Source organism: Homarus americanus, unplaced genomic scaffold (assembly GCF_018991925.1).
Source record: "Homarus americanus isolate GMGI-L3 unplaced genomic scaffold, GMGI_Hamer_2.0 scaffold24922, whole genome shotgun sequence".
NCBI lineage: Eukaryota > Metazoa > Arthropoda > Malacostraca > Decapoda > Nephropidae > Homarus > Homarus americanus.
This window is the reverse complement of record NW_024722610.1, coordinates 4,005,607-4,025,466: the sequence shown is the minus strand read 5'-3', so window position 1 is coordinate 4,025,466 and position 19,860 is coordinate 4,005,607. Positions and strand designations below refer to the sequence as shown.

Below are 19,860 nucleotides of genomic sequence, written 5' to 3'. Positions count from 1 at the left end.
AGGGGGCTTACGGCGCCACCCCTCCCCCAACCCTCTATTGGGATGGATTTGCTGTGCTTGTGATGTTCCCCCCCACCCACAACTTCTTGGACACCCCCACCCCTTTGATATTCCTGGGTCCGCCCCTGTGTCCCTGTACTGTGTGAAACATTGAGAGGATGATAGTTATTGGGACATGCATTTACTTTGGTATACAGTAAACCCTTGCTATTCGCGATGGTTAGGTTCCAATGAATGGTGCGAATTGGCAAAACCGCAAATAGCAACGTATACAATACTACCTTAATGCAGTACTGTTTACCTATACTTTGTATGAGAAACTTAAGTCACCAATGCTACTTACCTTCGTATGTGGAAGTTTGGAGATTGATGAAGTGTACTGTACAGTAGGGGCGGACCCAGAACGTTTTTACTGGGGTGGCCAGGTTAGACCCAGTGATTTTATTGGGGCGGCAAACTGGGGTGGTGAAAAATAACTGCATCAAATCTACAGAAAATTACTTCATGTTGTTACCCCTATCTGTGTATGGCCTCAGGGGAATATCCCTCACACACTTAAGGTAGCTTAAGACACACACCTCTGCTGCTGTTACTCTTCTGTAACAAACTAATTTTATGTAACTGCGCCTCTATAAACATTACAATTAGAAGGATATTTGCTTTAAATGCATATTTTATAGATAACAATTCACAAGAGAAGGTCATGTTCCCAATTTATTTCCAATTTCATACAAAAGAAGAAGAGAAAAAACAAAAAAGGCTGACAGTTTTGCAATAAGGTCAAAATGTGCATAATACAGCATTATACAGGTAACAAACAAAAATAATATGGGGCTCTCAATAAACAAAATGAATATAAACGTAAGTTGTGTCTCTGTAGAATCCCCACTGAGCATAAAAGGCACACGCCTACAGTATCTTTACTGCTCACTTAGCATCTCACTTGTGCTGTTAAATACAGTATATTATAATCTAGATTATAGCAGCTGAATTCTGTGGTTCTTTTGATTTCTGGCAAAGGTATCCACAAATTCAACTACTGTAGATTGAGGGACTTTGCTCATCCAGGCATTTACTCATTGCGCTGCAGGAGAGGCTCGTGAGCTAGCCACCCTCTGCTTACTGAGAATTATTGAAATTACGAATCCTAAGGGTTTACTGTATATGGTATATATAGCTTAACGTAAGTACAGTAAGTCCTTGCTTAACGTCGAGGTTACGTTCCTGAAAACGCATCTTTATACGAAACATCGTTAAGAGAATCAATTTTCCCCATAAAAATAGATAAAATACGGGAGTTACATTCCTGAGCCTCCCTTTGCCCCATAAAATACATCACATAAACAGAAATTCAATGGCATTTTTATAGAAAATAGTATACAGTGATCCCTCGGTTAACGAGTGCCTCGGTTAACTAGATTTCGGTTAACGATTTACCATCCATAAGATTCTTAACTTCAGTTAATGAGCAATCCCTCGATTAAATAGTTTTTAACAAGCGACCCTCCACATGTTTTTGCTTGCATTTGGCAGTCCACCAGCTGTAGTATTGGTCCGCCAATACAGTAATCGGTTCTAGGGCTTAAATTCCTTACTATTTAGTAAATATCAAGAAGTTTATACTATTCAATAATTTTAAAAGTTTAACATTAAATTTTTTAGTCATTTTAACAATTATTGAACATAATTGAAGTACTACAGGAAACTAGTTTTATGCACGCCAAACAGCCTGTCAACACACCAAACAGGCGTCAGTCTCTGTGTCTTTTCAGTGGAGGTAACATCTTGCTTGAGACTCTCTTCAACTAAATGCTTTTTTTCTGTGTTTCCAAGCAAATTATTGGTCAATTTGAAATTTATTTTACATGTTGACAATATATAATGCAGTGCAGTGTTGATTTAAGAAAATAATCTTGAATTACACCAAGAGAACTAAAATTTTATGGGTGAAATGGCGCCATAGGGTGACTTCTCTTCCACCCCAATGCCTTCTCTTCTCCCTTCTCCTCCACCCCCATTCTAATTCCCATCATCATCATCATCATCATCATCCAGGAGCCTTCTACATACACACCTCGAAGTAAGTGTACTTTACTACCTTTTTGTTGATTTTAGGCAATTTTCGGTGAGCTGGAACCAATTACCCAAAAACCCATTGAAACAATGGTTTCGATTAATGAGTTTTCGGTTAACGAGCAACCTTCTGGAACGAATTGTGCTCGTTAACAGTATATAAAACTAAATCATTTTGTATTGCACTCACTGATGGGTGGAGGTGGTGGAGTGAGTGTGTGGTGGGTAGTGGGGCGGAGGAGGAGGGTTGTGAGTCACTGAGACTCGCCGGGTGCCTCCTCCTCCCACTCTGACTGGCGTTCCTACTCCATTTTTGTAACAAGGCTAATGGTCTTATGTTGCTTCTTCACAACACTAGCATCAGTAGCACTTGATGGGCACTTGGAAGCCATTTTGAATGGTTAGAGTACAGTATTTATAGCAAAAACACTTAAGCACACACAAATGATGTGGAAGCCTAACAGTGACTGGCTTGGCGTCACTTGGGGACGCTGTGACGTTCCGCTAGTTAGAGGTACTGTAGCATGCCGAGAGAGGGTGATGCTCCATAAAAAGTTGTCCATGATGACGCAAAAACGACATTATATTGAGTCATCAGGACTTTAAACGAATTTTGGGTATCTAAAGATTTGCGAACTAGTACCAAAACAACGTTAAGCGGGCCGACTTACTGCAATGCAATGTGTATTTGTTTCAGCTTAATTAATATGATGTTCAGTTATTAAATGTAGGAGGATCAGTATGCCACAGAGCCACGCATACCAACCCTCCCTTGACATCACGAGTTATATGTAGCATTTAAGAAGTCATCATGGCAATTACTCTTTTTGAGCTATTGTACCTGTGATTGGCAGTCACAACTTTTTCTAGCCCTGTTTATCCCCTGCATCCCTTATCAGCTTACTGGATGGATCACTTCTCATGTTTTCACTGTCCGCAAATACTGGGCATGTACAGTACAGTACAGACTTCTTGAATGTATCTGATGATGCATTAATGCTAATTTAGCCAAGACTTATAGTGTTATCACTTGGTGCTGCCTCAATACTTACTGGCAGATTCCTCCAGGAATTCATTTATCTTATTCCAAAGAAGGTACTTTTAACAGTTCTCTGTACTGGTATTTTTTTTACCTTGAGAACTGAGACCTCCAGTTAATGCTGGATATGCATGTCTTGAACAGTACAGTAGAGCTCTAATACCATAACCTTGGAGAGCTCTACTGCCATACCTTGCAGACCTTTACTGCTATGTCTTGTAGTTATAATGCCATATCTTATTGAGCCCTGATGCCATATTTTGTAAAGTTCTGATACTAGATCTTATGGAACCTTATTGTTATATCTTACAGAGCTCTATAATGTCATGTCTTGTACGGTTCTGATTTCTTGCCTTGTCATGTAAAACTGTTGCTATATCTCAGAGTTGCTCCTTAAAAAACTTTGTTATTAAACTGTTATCTTAAATTTGAATGCATTTTATCAGTACAGTATTGCATATTCCTCACCCTGTATCATTCCCAAGGTTAGTGATCAGCATCTTGACTCTGTCTCTGTCACATTCCTCCACTCAGCCTTATGTTTTTCATGTTCTCTTGCTTAGAGTAGTACAGTACTGTATTGCTGTTATTAATCCTCAAGATGTTGGGAACTGGAAGAGAATATTAAGTTTGCTTTCTGTCTGTCCTTAATTTTCTGTGACAGCTTAATACGCAGAAATCACTGGAGACATTATCTTTTAAATTGGAACAAGAACTCATCCATAATCATCTATTGTGGACAGTTCCATACACAGTATCAAGTACTGTTTGATGATTGTATTTTAGTCACTACAAAATATGACATTCTTCCTATGACACCTTCTTTAACATGGCAAGGTTGAAGAGGTGTTTCTGTTGTGTGTGCCAAGGTGGCCATTCACCTGTGCTGGAGTAATTTTGCTCCCCTGAGGAAAGAACTGTATCAGTCTTTTTATATGATGGGGTTTTGTAACCCCCCAGAATTTTTTTGAAAAAAATTAATATCATGGTCATTTTGAGGCTATGTGCACATGATATTAGAAGATATTCTGAGGTCAATAATAATTACTTTTTACTATAAAAAACGCCTGAGTACAATACTGCATTATAGAAAAGTATTGGAATTTTCTGATGAAAAGGTGGAGTCTGGACAACCCCCCCCCCCCCCCTTGGATCTGCCCCTATCTAGTGTTGGGCCATTTGACCATTAACTACTGGCACAATCTCATTCTTGTCACACTTGCATCTTAAAATAAGCCTCTTGTGACTTTCTTTGACACTTGTTATGCTCAAATTCAGAACCTTGAGCTTGTGGTTGGAACTGGGGTTTCAGAATGGACAAGTACCTGGTACAAATATTCAGTTATGCATGTGAATAACACCTGTAACTTATACTGCACTCACTTAAACTTGTCAGTGGTAACTAGTAATTTTACTCAACTATACATGTCTGTGGCACTCAATACTTTTTCTTTTAAGTTTTTCAGTGGTGCCTGGTTCTTTCGTTCATTTAAACTTGTCAGTGTCATTTGATATTTTTACTTACGAAAACTAGTCACTATTACTTAGTGAAATGTGATAATCACCCTCAGGGCCTCCAGTCATTCTTGAGAAATACTTCTTGATCACTACCAACCAGGCCCGGATTATCCATTAGGCACAGATATTGGGGGCCTACGAAAAATAAAACGAGAACTTTTCTTCCCCTTTTTCTACAGGTTATTATTAAATTGATACTGAGGTACTTTTTTTTCCATTTATTTATTACTTAATCCTATTAGTATCTATTTATGTTACTTGATTATTTTCTATACTATTCTATTTAGGCATATTCTGGCCATAGATGAAAGCAAAATAGTACCCTGTAGAAGAAAGTTGTTTCAAAGAGTACACAAAATTTTTATTTTTTTTCAGTTGTTCTAATACATACTTTTGTTTCTGAAATATCCTATACAAGTTACAACGTAATCATTAGGAAATGTTTAGAACATACTCAATATGCCAAAGCAACTGCTTCGGAAAATTGACAGATTTTAAGTTAAGATATTTATTAGATCAAAATTTTACGGCTTTTTTGCAGTGCAAATTGTTTTATTATGTCATTAGTGTCTATCTTTCGAAGCAGTTCATTTTCAATTTAAATTAGTGAATATGCTGTCAAATGGGGCCCCATATCTTGGAGGTGCCTGAGGCCTACGAAAGTCTTAACCCGACACTGCTACCAACTGCCTTCTGATATGTAGTGTTTTGAAAGCTCTGAGCGTAAACCATGGAAGGAAATATTTCTGTTTGGTTTATTTGTGTACTGGACCTACATTCTTTCTTCAGAACAAGATAAAGCTGTGTCCAATCTTTCCTGCCACCTTTATGAAACTAAATTAGGGTATTTTTATTTTCACAGATTTTTTTTTAGTTTAGATTAAATTAGATTTGGGGATAATAAATCATACCTTACTATGAAATATTTCTTGAGCTCAGATTTGGGTTTCATATATTGTACAGTACTGTACATCCCGCTTTACTTTCAAATGTAATTCCACACCAAATTTCAGAATAGTTAGAGAATGTTTAAACCTTGATTTTTTGCTTTTAAACCTTAATTATCAGTTATGCTGTGTGTACTTACGCTCATGATAAGGTATGACATGCAGAACTAGACTTAAATCAATGAAAAATGAAACCTTGTCCTGGGTGTCACATTGTAGGATTCATAATGTCAAGCATCGGAAGGAATTACTGCAGTATTACCCTGAATTATACAGGGTATTGTTTATCCTAACCCTTGTACAGAAAATGACTGCACCACGGTTTATCAAAAGTTACAAAACATGAACAGTTTTCAGCCTTCATATTGTGAGAAAATATCAACTGATATTTAATATTCTTTATTTGATATTAACACTCTTGGGTTTAAGGAGGTGCTCTCCGGCGACACGCTCGGGGTCTGGCCGGTTACTTACCCTACCGCACTTGACTGCACCGCACGAGAGATAATTGTACGTAATGAGTCATAGCAAGTTTGCTATTTGAGATAAAAAGGTAGGGTTTGTTGCATTAGCATTGTAATTAAATTGTCTATAAACAGTTTTATATGAGTTAATCATTATAAAATATTATTTCTATACGTAAGCGCGAGTAGAACAAAAAAAAATTTTTACGCTTAATGAAAATGTTCATACTTTTTATACCTTCGCTATTTCATGTGATTGCAATATGAACTTTATTCCATTATAAAGCACACATTTTTAGCAAAATGTTTTTACAAGAAGAAAAATTTTGAAAAATTAATATTTCGCTAGGTAATGTTGGTGTCATTTGTGCAATCTGATGAGCACACTCAGACCAAGTACAGATTTTTTTTTCCTTCCAAGCACAAAATATAATTTTACATATACCGGTAGTCATAGCAAGCTTACTATTGGAGATAAAAAGGTCAGGTTTATTGCATTACAATTGTAAATACAGTACTGTACATTATCTACAAATAGTTTTATATCAGTAATCACAATAAATTGATTAAATCTATCTGTTAGTGTGGGTATAACACAAATTGTAGTGCATGGCTGCCACTCAAGCTCCCAAATGCAAATTTTTCTCCCTCAAAGTTTTTATATTTTTACATAAAACATAATGTGTTTATAAATGCTTATTAATTTGGAAATTCGTATAAAATAATCAATGTAAATTATTGGTTAAATGTAATTCATAAAAATATAACTTAAATTTTTTTATGAAAATAAATGAATTTCTGTACTTACATGTTGTTCGATGTTGGAGCACTTTGTGATGTTCCTCCCCCTCTCCCTTCCTCCTCCATGCCCCACAATGCCATACTTAACCTGAACAAAGCGACCAAATATAGCTTTAGTGGGAGTACGAGTAGTACGCATTTGAGGGAGATGAGCGATCACGAGGTAAGCCACTCTGCGATGGCTGAGATACCACACGTGCAACACTTTTTTGTTTTTTCTTTTAGCCACAACCACATGTCGGGCAGTTCCTTTCGCTCATAAAACTGCTTGTTGAAGGGCCAGACAAACTGTCACTTGCACCAGAAGGGCCAGGGACACTGGCAGAGGCCTCAGGAGGCACCACATGGTGCAATCTCCTTGTACTTTTTAAGTTTTCCCACCCATCCACCTTCACCAGCAACACACGGCATGGGTCAAAACTATCACAGCACTGTTATAAATAAATGAAATCACTGTAATGAACGAGAAATCAGCATAAGCCATGAGAAAATGGTGGAAAATGTAGGTCAAGGTTACGTTCTGTGCTGTTGAACCACAAAGGGTGACTGGTGTGGTCACTCACGTAACCTTGGAGGCAGTCTACATAGGTGCCAGATCACACCGACATTGCCAAATGTGTGTCTTGCGTATCTAGTGTTCATACGCAAACTTAAAATTATTTTATTGTAATTTTTGAGTTCATATGCAAATTTCCATATGAAAACCCCAAGAGTATTAGTACCTGTATAACCAGGTAGGGTTGATGAGGCCTTTCTCCACTATGGTTTGCACCGAGTTAGCCATTAACCCCCTCGTTGCTGTAAGTGAAGCTAATACCTCTGACTTTGAGGTTGCCATCACATTAATTGTGGAAAATAATATAAAAATTTTGTCTTTTTCATTGTGGAATGTTTTCCTATGATGTAAAGGAGCTTGCCTAATGCTTACATGTTTATCACTACAGTACTTATTGCTGAATTGTATATATTTCTCTTACAGCTTCAGCCATGAGCCAGTACACAGCTGGCATACCTGCTTACTCATGGGCACTACCACCAGGTACTGCTGCAGCAGCTGCAGGAACCATTCCTCTCCCACCATACCAGACTGCTCAGCCTCAACTGCAGGAGGCTCGAATGCAGTAAAGCCTTTGTTAGACTCCAAGATGAGAAGTATTCAGGGATGCATCAGTGCTGGCACCGCCCAGTACAGCCCTCCATGGGTGCTGCACCAACCTCCACTGCCTCACCACCCACCTGCATCCTAGAGTCATTTCATCCTGGAGTTAAATCTACAATCTGTGTTCTGTTGGGCTGGAGCTCTTTCCATAGGAGACTTCCACCCTACTGGAACCTTCACCAGGCAGTTAGGCTCCACCCAGGCCACTGCCCCCCCTGGTTGTGAACTCTTGATGAGCCTCTCACGCCCACAGCAGTCATGCACCGGCCAGCCAGGGTGGGTGTGGGCGTGGACTTGAGCTACACATGCGATGCTCATGATGCTCATAATTCTGTAACTTGGTGTTCATGACTTATCTTGGGATCATTGTCATGATCTCACCGCTAAACATAATATTCAAATGAAAACATTTATATGAACAGTGTTGTATACAAGATACAGTACTGTAGTTGAAAGTGAAGTTCATTTAGTTTCTTGAGATATAATAAAGTTACAGTGCTTTGAATCTTTGAAAGAAATTATGATACAATTTTTTTTACACTCTTTTACTTGTGTTTTTGTTACTAGAGAGAAAATGAAAGAAGTCCTATAAAGTGTAACTTAAGAGACCAACTACTCTGTGATGATTTGCCCAAGGCTGTCATAACCCAGTTCTCATCCATGGTAATACATACTGTATATACTGAGGGTTTCTCCTAGCAGGTCTCAAGTTGCATTCATTTAAGATGGCCAGTGTTCGAAAATACCACAATCAGGGTTGCTGTCTTTTTATTTTTCCAAGCAGACAAATTTACTCTAAGCTTATGATTTTGGGGTAGGTTTGGTAAAGTTCAGAAAGGCGTGGTTGGTTCACATCAACCTGAAAAATAAAAAGATATTGCTGTCCTGTATGTGGTAATTTTATAACTGACCATATTGCAATCCTCTTCACTTCTTCAGCTGTAGACTAATGGAAAGATGAAAAGATGCTATTGTTTCTTAAGCTGTCCCTCAGTAACATATTATTGATATTACAAAGTCTATAATGTATTGTGGTCTTGTTTTGTAAGATTCGATTCCATATCTGACATACAGTTTTTCTCTTAAAGCTAGTGATAGAATGTTTATAAAGATATTTTCATCGTTATATCATTTTATGTTAAGAATAATGATATTTTGTTAATACTAGTTATTGATAATTTCTTTTATGTAGCAAAACTCGTACTCTTGCTATGATGCCATAGTTAATCATAGGAGTATATTATTAAGAATTTTTGACATGGCTGTTTGAAGTATGGAGAATGCCAAGTAGGGTATACTGTATATCTTGTCAGATGATATAATGAAGTGTAGAGTGGCTAAGTTATATACTTTTCAAGCTGAGTGGGTTATTTTTCAAGTTATTTGAAATAGCATTTAAAGTTTATAGCATGTGTATAAAAGTGAAAAGTATACACGCTGATGATTTAAAGGAAGTTAAAGAGTGGTAATTTCCTGTTCTGATAAAACTTTGATCAGCACAAATGCTCCCTGCACCCTTACTGGGGAGGACTCCCACAATCCCTGCCTTCTAGTATTCCTTTCTAGCCTCCTACTTTAAAACTAAACAAGAAGGCTGTGTAAGTGTACCATTTATGGCAAGTATTTCCATATTTCAATCAGCCTGTCAAAGTATTTAAGATATTAGATGAGCCAGTTAGGATGTTGGTATATAGGTAATAATTTTAATAGTATATTATTGTACACTGAAAAGAAGTTCTTCACTGTACGTATTTTAGCCGGCTTCGTCACTTTCATCAGGATTAAGTATATAAAATATATACCTGGATGTTTTCTCAACATTTCACTTTAAATTGAGATGCATAGAAGACATATCAAGCTTTCCCAAACAGGGATATAACATTCTGCAACATCTAGTCAGAATCTCTGCACTAATATCATGTTTGTGCCATATACTGCTCATTTCATCTGACCTAAGAAAGCAAAATGGCCATTGTTAAAAAGATACCTTGGACAGGACAGTCAAAACATTAATTTTTAAGATGTGAGCCAACTTAGCCTTCCTAAAACTACCCTAGGATATATAGATGAGGTTGAATAAGTCATTTACTTGAATATAATGAATGACTCAGTCTGTGGTACTCTTTTGGCACTGTCTTGCCATAAGAAGTTAAACAGTGGACAATTACCTTCCATGAAAAGTAGACTGCATGGGTCAAGCATGTTTAAATTGAACTTTTGACTCAATCTTGTTCATCATGAGATAGTGTTTACACGAGCACATCTTGTCATTCTTTAATTACTTGACGTCTCTTGAACCTATACATACTGTATATATTTTTATTAACCTTGCAGTGTTTAATTCCGTGTACCATGTCAGATATCAGTATTAAGCAACACAGTATTTTGCAGAGGCAAAAAAAAAACTGAATTTCCCTCACATTTTGCGAAAGAAAATTCACATTGTGTGAAACAAATATAAAATTACTTAATTGTTTGTGATTGTCTCAGTATTGCATTGTGAATTTTGCTATTAATTTTTATTCCTTAATCTTAAATTATGGGGGATGAAGGGAACATGAGTATGAAGTTCATTTCCATTACCCTATTAACTTTCGAGAAACTAAATGGATTAGAAATTTAGTTGTTTTGCAGCTTCATATCAAGAAAACCTAGGCTGAGTTAAAGAATTAGTAGTTTCCAGCTTTCTTTACAGAAGGTATGGCCCTTGTTGAACTTCGAAATTGTGACAGGCATAGCCCAGTCTAAATAATTTTCACGTTCCAAATGTTTTTACCCCTTGTGATAAAATTAGACAAAAAACAGGCATTGGTTCCTGAACTCATTTATGGGGCAACAGATTTCCACAAACAATATGTAAACGGTGTCTGATTTTTTAATTACAGTATATGCTCTTTATATCAAGAGGTGAACAAGATTGTTAGTGTAAAGTTTAACCATGTGGAAATTTGTGAAATATTTAGCATATTGTATTTATTATTTTTTTAACAGTAAAATTTAACATTGGCAAAGTGTTTCAAATGTTTTGAAAGGTCAGCATACTGTCAACAATGTAAAGATAGCAGCAACATTTACATTCAGGTTGTTGTTACCAGGAAAGAGTATGGGAGCATTTAACTAGGGAGCCAAAATTCCCACATAATACTCTGTTTGGTTATAAAACTGGAAGGACATTATATTTAGCTGAGGTACTGCTGTTAAATATTCAATCATTGTAAAACTTGTTAAATAGAAATTACAGAAGCAATATGGTTCATGTTTAAAAAAATACCTGTACCATAAACGGCCAGTAAACTTTATTTTTAGAAAACATGAATAAGCCAAACCTGTCTTAAACTAATTACCCAGTATCATTTGGTGAAGTTTATGTTGTTGTCTATCACATAAATAAATGCTTTAAATGTCCTTTTCATGGTACGTTTCCAACATTGTCTGACTTGCACAAGACAATCATGATAACAGTAGATACTAACAAACCAGCAGGATGTTGGTGATTTATGGCTGCCTTATGGTTCATCTAGTCAGAAAAATATATATATCTAATGCACAGTCCAGGTTGCCTTATAAGTGCCTTTATAGAGACTTGTCAATGTACACTCCAAAGTCAGTAAATTATAATGAGATAATTTTCTTATTGTAACAGGGCTCACTCATTTTCCTGGGTTACCACTGGCACCTAATTAATTGTAAGTATTGTACAGTTTGGCAGATTTTTGGCCATTAGTCACCACCTGGGTACTAACGAGTCTTCTTATTGAGTAAAGTGAATATTTGCTAAATAAAATTTAGTTTTGACATTACAGATTCACATGATTCTAAAATCTGAAAATCTGAGATGATCATTAAAATACTTATGTCTGGCACCTAGAAAATGTTTTCAAAATTGAGCCTTGTATCTCTTTGATGTTATATTGCATGATAACTGAGGAGTGGCATGTTTCGACAGTCTCCTGTCCAGTAAAGCTGTGAGATTTCAGTTGTAAGTATGCAGGTGAAATTATGTTTAATTATAATGGAAGCAAGCTGAACTGTCCATATAACAGATAGCAATGAAAAATATCATAGATTAAGAAACTGTTGGCATTCTACGCAATATTGATACCAAATGTTGAAGAAATGTATTTGATAATAAAGTACTGCATAATGTACTTAGGTGTAAATCTTTATGGAAGCTCAACTGTACTTTTTTGTTTCAGTATTGGAAACATTGTTTTTTTTACAAAAATATACGTATTCATAGGGGTAATGATAATGTGGAGTAAGTATCACATGTATGAGGGCTTACATGAGTCTTTATTCAAATTTTATCTACATGATCAAGTCACCAGCAAATGAGTACAAAAAAGTTTTAGTAAATAGGCCATCACAGATGTTTGAAAGGTTAACATTGATTACAGAAAGTAATATGTGTCCTGATGTATGAAAAGGGCCACAAACAACTTAATTAAGACCCTGAGTAAGTAAACAAAAAAGTTGTTTACTATGCTATGGTTGTAGAAAGGAGCAGTATTTTTCATTGGAGTTTGTTTCACATTTGTACAGAGTATCCTCCAGTAGTTGAAGTACTATGCTCCTAACTCAACATATTTACATTTGTGACCAATTTCTTAGATCAGGTCACATGCTGTATATCTTTTAATACATGTTTTATAAATGGAGCTGGAAATTTTAAAGAGGTTGTATGCTATAATTAGTCTTTGAGTTTTTCTTGATACTGTACTGATTGGAAAAGTGCCTGCCACCACACATATATATTCAGGTTACAGTCGAGGTGTGCTAGACCAGATTTCTTTTTTAATCAGAATATGTTAGGTTTGAAGGCCACTATAGAACCCTTAAACCTCTTGCTGAAATAAAATTTACATTTAAAAGGTCACCCTCCATTTCATTAGTTATTCTCTGGTTCTTTAGAAAAATTACTTCAGCTAAATATATTCTTTCATTTGAATAGTTGTACAGTAGTTACTGTAAACATTGTGTGTCGGAAAGTATCAGAAAAAAATATCTCGATGCTTTAAAAGTATCCTTATTTCCATAAGGATTTAGTGCTTCAATATTGTCTTTCAGACCCAACCTGTTCTGAATCTTGAAAATTACTTCCCTTAAGTGATACTTTGGTCTTTTCAATTCTTATGCAAATATGTAATATGAAGTTGTGAAATTTTTTATATTTGGCACAAATAAGAAGTTTCATATAGACGGAGCAAACATGGGACACTCATGGTTCAAATGTTAAGAAAAACTTGAGTGGGTCAATTGGTCATGGCTGCTGACAGCTCGAGAAAAGGGATTTTTCATCTCTCATTACTGTCTATTGTTTTACAGTACTTCACTGCACTGCTCAGTGATCTGTTGTGTTCTAAAATTCAAATTTTAGACTCCATTACCTGTTTTCTATCCTCAACCTTCTATCCCTCATGCTTCCATACTGTATTTGTTTCTTCACATTCAATTCTCATTTTATTAACTGTCTTTCCCTCTGCCGTCTACCTCCTGTTATTCTCACACTTATGCTTCCTTTGATATTTCCAAATAAGTACTGTATACCTTTTTCCTTCCTGCATCATTCCTGCTTCCATATTTGTGATTATATTTTTTGAGATTAACTCATATTTCTCTGACAAGTTCTTCAGAAGTGCAGTAGCTGTTCATGTATGTCATGGCCAAAGGGCATTTCCCAGAAAATGGCAGATCACACCATTTTTATTAGTTTTATTGTACATTTTGAAAGATAGTGCCTTATATTCTTAATGCACACATAGAAGATAAAGATGAAAGGATCAAAATGTTTATTCAGAAATATCAGTACAAGTGTAAACTTATAGAGTAAACATTGCCCCAATATTTTTTTACCTTTAAAGGTGTGGTGATAGTCAGCAATTGAAGATATAGGCCAAAAAGTAACTTGAAATGCAGAGCCAAGTATTCTGTGTAATATTTAGTGCCTTTTGAAAATGAATTCTAATACTTCAAAAATATTTCCATTTGTCATATATGAAACTTGAGATTAAATGCAGTCTTCATATCAATGTGTCATGGTGTCTCTTATTGTACAGAAATTGTGACATATATTTTTAATGTCACATTTTGCAGTTAGGAGACATGTATTATAATGTTCAGGTAAGAAAGGAGCAGTCACTATAGCTCATTAATTTACTAGGCATTAAGTTACAAACGTAGAGTATATAAAATAATTATGTATTTATTGTTACTATTTGCTGTTATTGACTGTGGGATGATCTCTACTTGTGCAAAATTGCATCACACACTTTTGATTCCTATTTGTTTTTTTTTTGTTTTTTCAAAGATATGTATCAGTGTGGGATTCATTCTTTAAATGGAAATATAGTCAAATTTGTTGATACTGTACTTCCAATATTTGATTGAAGTTTTTTGTCTTCAGTATTTTATAGCCTTATATTTCCTGTCATTGATATCTTTAGGAATACACAAGATCATCTCACAATATGAATCATCCACCAATTTTAGGGTTTCGCTAAATTATCAATTTCATACTGTATGTCCTATTTTATAATGGTTCTGAACTTCCCTAATATTGATGGATCATTGCATCATCCATGTAAATATCTACAGGGGTTAACCTACATAACAAACAGTAATTAAAGTGTATTAGGTGATGGTCTTGATTCAACTGGAAGTCTGTGCTGTGGTGAATTGGTATTGTCCTTGTAAATCTAGGGCCGGATTCTCTAAGGTTCATACATTGTATCTTCCCTATAAATAGGGATGTAAGAATGCACCTAAATGGCTGACTTACAGTAAGCCCAAAAATAGCATCCAAAACAGCATTAAAATTACACAGGCTCAATTTTATGAAGATACATTTACTTAACACCAGTTCCAGGACAAAATTTGAATATTTTACAGAATCTTTGTGGATCCGGACCCTCTAAGCTGTTTGATGTAACAGTGATCCCTGAACCATAAATGCTGTATGTAACAGGCTTCGCAAATAGCTGCCCGTGGTAGCAATTATAAACATCTATAATATTATCGTTAAGGATGGTCTTACATCCTTTTAAGTCAGTGATACCAGACAGCCAAATTTGCTTAACCTGTGACTGTTGGTAGAGTAAAAGCTACCCTTATGGGTTAAAGGTTGTTTGGGGAGTGGGAATGAAGAAACAAAGTTGTTTTATAATGGTTATGTACCGTATGACTAATTAACAAAGTGATCAGTTGATCAGGACGTTTATAAATCATTTACATATCTGTAATTCATAAAAAAAAATTATTTTGCTAATGATAAAATTGTTGAAATGTTTTATGCAGGTTTTTGCACATGAAATTCATACTTGGGCTCATGCCTCTTGCATCATCAAAAAAGGCATCACCGGGAAAGGAACCTAATTTTCTGTCTGGGCACTCAGAGTCAAGTTCAAAAGTATCTTGTGCAAAACCCAAGTTCCTTTAATCCTTGATGCATTGCTATAGGTTAGAGTTGAGTCAAAATTCTAGTCCAAGCCTTTATTTGTATGTTCCGATACATGGTACTGTACATGTATGTACAGGTACAATCATTGTGTAACAGTAACAAATAATGTAAAAAGTATTAAACTGATTAAGTTTAAATATTTACTACTATAAAAAAATTACCAATCTATGAAATAGTTCAAAAGTTCCAGCGAGACCATGGAACATGCTGCACTGTTATTTTCTCTGAGTTAGATGCTCAACCAATGAAAGTGGCACACATTAATTGCTGCTTGGCCAATCAGTGCATACCTCTGCCAGTTTTGAACTTTTTCCTTGAACATATGTACTCCACTGTGGTACTAGCTCTCTCTAATTTTTTTATTCATAATGTCTGGAAAAAAGAACTGCAAGTAATATTGCTGGTAATGTGGCCCAGCAGTTACAGAAAAATATCAGCATTGATGTAAAAATACAGGGTCATAGAATGTGTGGAGGCGGGTGAGTGTTGGTCATAGGTTGGATTTGGCTATGTCAACCATTAGAACCATTCTCAAGATACAGTATTGGCTTCAGTCCACTCCACACCCCTGTCAACAGCCTGGCTCATCCTTCTGTCAGTAGCTCCTCCCATCTTATTACCCACTGCTGCCTTGTAGGAGGAGTAGAATTGTGTTATGTGAGATGGCAGATAATAGTCAATCTTGCCCAAGGTCCAGCTGAGTGCACTGGTTAGTATGCAACTTACTATTATTGTCATTTATTAAAAATTAATCTTTTTATTTATCTTATACAGTAATAAATGTACCATTTGTTTATTATCAGTATTTGTGTTATTACTGATACCCAATGAAGCTCTCGTATATTGCTCATAGGTTAGAAATAGCGTTGCCACAAACACGTAGGTGTTGGAAATATATTATGGTGAATTTTATTGAGAAGTTTCATATAATGCTCCATTATATACTGTATAGGTAGTACACAGTATAAGAAATCCAGATTACTGTTTTCTCTAAAAGGTAAACAAAGCAGTTGCAATTTATGTCTGCATTACCTCCCCTCGGTCCTCTGTCAGCACTCTATGAGAAGTCATCCAATCACCATAGGAATTATTTTATATATCTGAAAGCACAGCAGTTCGATTTTTTAAAGTAAATTAGAAATAGGGGAAAATAATAAATCTGGTAATGTGCAGGTCCCAGGTATTTATTTAATTTTTTTTTTAGATTATACTGTACAAGTTACTTTCTATATGACAGTGATACTTTATAAAATCTTTAAGTGCAGCCTTAAAAATCCATCACCTTTTGAGGTGTATTTCAATTGGACTAACCATAAGTCATAAAGTCTATTGTGCTCAACTCAAAGCTTGAGTCTTATTTACAGTCAGCAAAAGATGTACCGACCTCACCCTGGATCCCATGCTCGCAATTTTACCTGGCAATTCTTGGTAAAGGAAGGCTGTATGTAAAGTTGATTGTGATTGGTGGATCTGCTTTTGGCTGTATCACTGTCTGGATAATTATTAAACAACCAAAGGTAACATTTTTATGATAATAAACTACTATTCATTGTTATTTAAGGTCATGAGAAGCTTCCAAATGTTTGTATACCTGTATTTGCTTAAATAATGAAGAAAATTATATTAATGAATTGGCAACTCAACTACAACCACAGCTGCCACAAGATTCTCACATAAAATTTTCTTCATTATTTAAACAAATATACAAACATTTGGAAACTTCTAATGACCTTAAATAACAATGAATAGTTTATTATTATAAGAATGTTACCTTTGGTTGTTTAATAATTATCCAGACAGTGATACAGCCAAAAACAGATCCACCAATCACAATCACCTTTACATACAGCCTTCCTTACCAAGTATTGCCAGGTAAAATTGCGAGCACGAGACCCAGGGTGGGGTCAGTAAATCTTTGGCTGACTGTACAAGTCTAAAGGTAGCATCACATCAGCACCTTAACTGGCTACACTAGCAATTTTTTTTCAAACCAGTAAACAAATCTGGCACTACCATTCTGGCCAGACACTGAAAGCATGATTTTAATTCCAGCATAACACAATTGTAAACATACAAAATGAATTTCAGTGAACCTATCATTGTGGCAACTACAGTTGTAATTTTGGGCTGTATCATGCATAGGAGGAATATAAGTACAGTATACGTATACTAAAAAAATGTAAACATTGCTATCAAATATATTCTGTACTAGTGCACAATGAATATACCTTCAGAGATATGGGGTCTGCACCATCGCCAAGACATAGTGGGGGTGGGAGGCAAGGGGTTATAATGAAAATCAGAAGAGACAAAAAGTGCCTTGACAACTCTGAAAATCTGATAACTCAGGATGGTTGAAAGTCGTATATATTACGAGTTGTCAAGGATTTACTGAATTTTATATATTGTGGTATTACAGGGATTCCCCGATCTATGATCTTCCTATCTATGATATTCCACAATAGTCATCACCTGGTCAAAGCAATTTAGTCACAAAAAACATAGCAAAAATAAATTCACAGTTACCAAAAGAGAGTACAATGTGAACATTATTGATGTCCTCTCACTGTAAAGTAAAAAAACTCATGATAAGTAACAACACCGATACTGACCGATAATAATCGTTGAATTACACGACTGGGGTCATGTGGCATAGGACATAACTTGCTACTGTAGTGCACTGGGTAACCACTTGATGGTACTCATGTTGACAACAAACAAATACTGTATAAATTGTATATACTGTATACTAAAATAACCATACCTTTAATTTAATATATATTAGTACTTGTATAGCTCTTCTTTGAACTCAGGAGCGTAGCCAATTTCGGACAAGTGAAGACATGTCGGAGTCGAGAGAAACCAGGTACAGCTGTACACTAGCTGGAATCTCCCGATCTTTTGCCAGATTTGTTTGTCAGTTTAGGTGCTCGTGTAATGCCACCTTAAGTCTCTGAAAATTGGAGAAGAGTTTGGTTTGAGTACTGTACTGCAACACTGCTTATATCTGACAGCTATGGGCTAAAAAAGAAATAATCAAAAACTTGTGTGGAGCAAGTAGATTGTGGGAGAAATCAGTTCAAGGGATATTGGCAAGACTTAATTAAATTGACTCGTATTCAGTGCTCAGAAAACATTTGAAAAAATTGTCTTTAGGTTGAAGCGTTTATTAAAAGCGATGTTTCGAACTGCACTTGCACATTATTTTTTATTAGAGAAAGCACAATACTGTATTTTTAACATTTCATACAATTACAGTACGTACTTGATAGTTCAGCAAACTTGTGTCATGCATGGAGTATGAAGAACAAGTACCCGAAAACATGATACTTATTGTATTAAATATTTTGCAGTTATGTGCCTAAAAATTTGAAAGACAGCTTTATTCTGACTGTAGAACAGACCTCCTGTTATACAGGTGAATGTCAACAACTATAACAATAAACTTGATTAATTTTATGCAAACAGTTTTTCATTAAATGTAATGATATACTGTACAGTATTTAGAAAGAACTATTTACTGTACTTGATCTGACATCACTTATTTAGAAACAAATGAAAAGATTTGCAATTTTGAATACAAATTCAAATTTAAGCCATTACTAAGACTACAGTATAACACAACACTTGTAACACCAATGAAATGAACACCACATTTGTTTTTTTAGATATGAAAGATTTTAAGGTAGGACTACAAAGTCAACCTTCAAGTCTAAAAGAATTGTTAAAAGCAAGCTTATCCTTAATATGTTCAAGATTTTAAGTTACAAACATTGATCAAGGATTTTTTAGCCTCAATACAATGATTTTGTTGTTTTATTTGAAAATATAATGAGTTTAATTTGGCCATTATTAAAATACACTGCATCTTCATTATATCTTGAGGTAGAACTTTTTTTTTTTATAATTGACTGAAAGTGAGTAAGTCTTGTCATAAATATAGATTTCTCCATTCCCTCACCCTGCCTCTCGTCAGCCATATCCAATTGCTATTATTTATTTTTTAATTTATTATAGGAAATAAACATAGTTATGAGAAGTTTGTGTTTCACTTGATCCTCAAAACCTTATCAAATGTAAAATATTAGGCCACTGTACATTTGCTATGTTGTAGTATGATAGTTTTAGCAAAACTGAAAATAAATAGGTAGTTTCCCAGAGTAATGACCATGTACCAAGTACGCTCAATAGTCCATAAAACATGAAGCTATAGTAACTTATTTCTCGAGTCCCCACTGAGACGTGCATTTTCTCTGGTCCATTTCAGAATCTTTAGTATCCCATGTTTATGTTTGTATATTTAAAATTACGAGTGACTGCGCATGTGTTACTGTAAGATATACTTATAGCTGAAACATTCAAGATCCATTGGGAATGATGTTGAAAGCTGCAACTGTATTTAC

General features: G+C 35.5%; 1 protein-coding gene across 6 annotated transcripts in view; it reads left to right on the top strand.

Moving 5' to 3' along the window:
* The window catches only part of LOC121862902 (RNA-binding protein 24-B-like), a 120,751-nt gene extending 104,492 nt beyond the window's left edge, over window positions 1–16,259 (top strand). For 5 of the 6 annotated variants that reach the window (XM_042361306.1, XM_042361301.1, XM_042361305.1 and 2 more), the window contains one exon: window positions 7,822–16,259. In XM_042361306.1, coding sequence (XP_042217240.1) covers window positions 7,822–7,967 — 146 coding nt within the window. In that variant the 3' untranslated portion in view covers window positions 7,968–16,259. Of the gene's footprint in view, window positions 1–6,006; window positions 6,088–7,821 lie in introns of all 6 variants that reach the window. The other variant, XM_042361303.1, reaches the window with a different exon arrangement.
* Window positions 16,260–19,860: the final 3,601 nt, after the last annotated feature.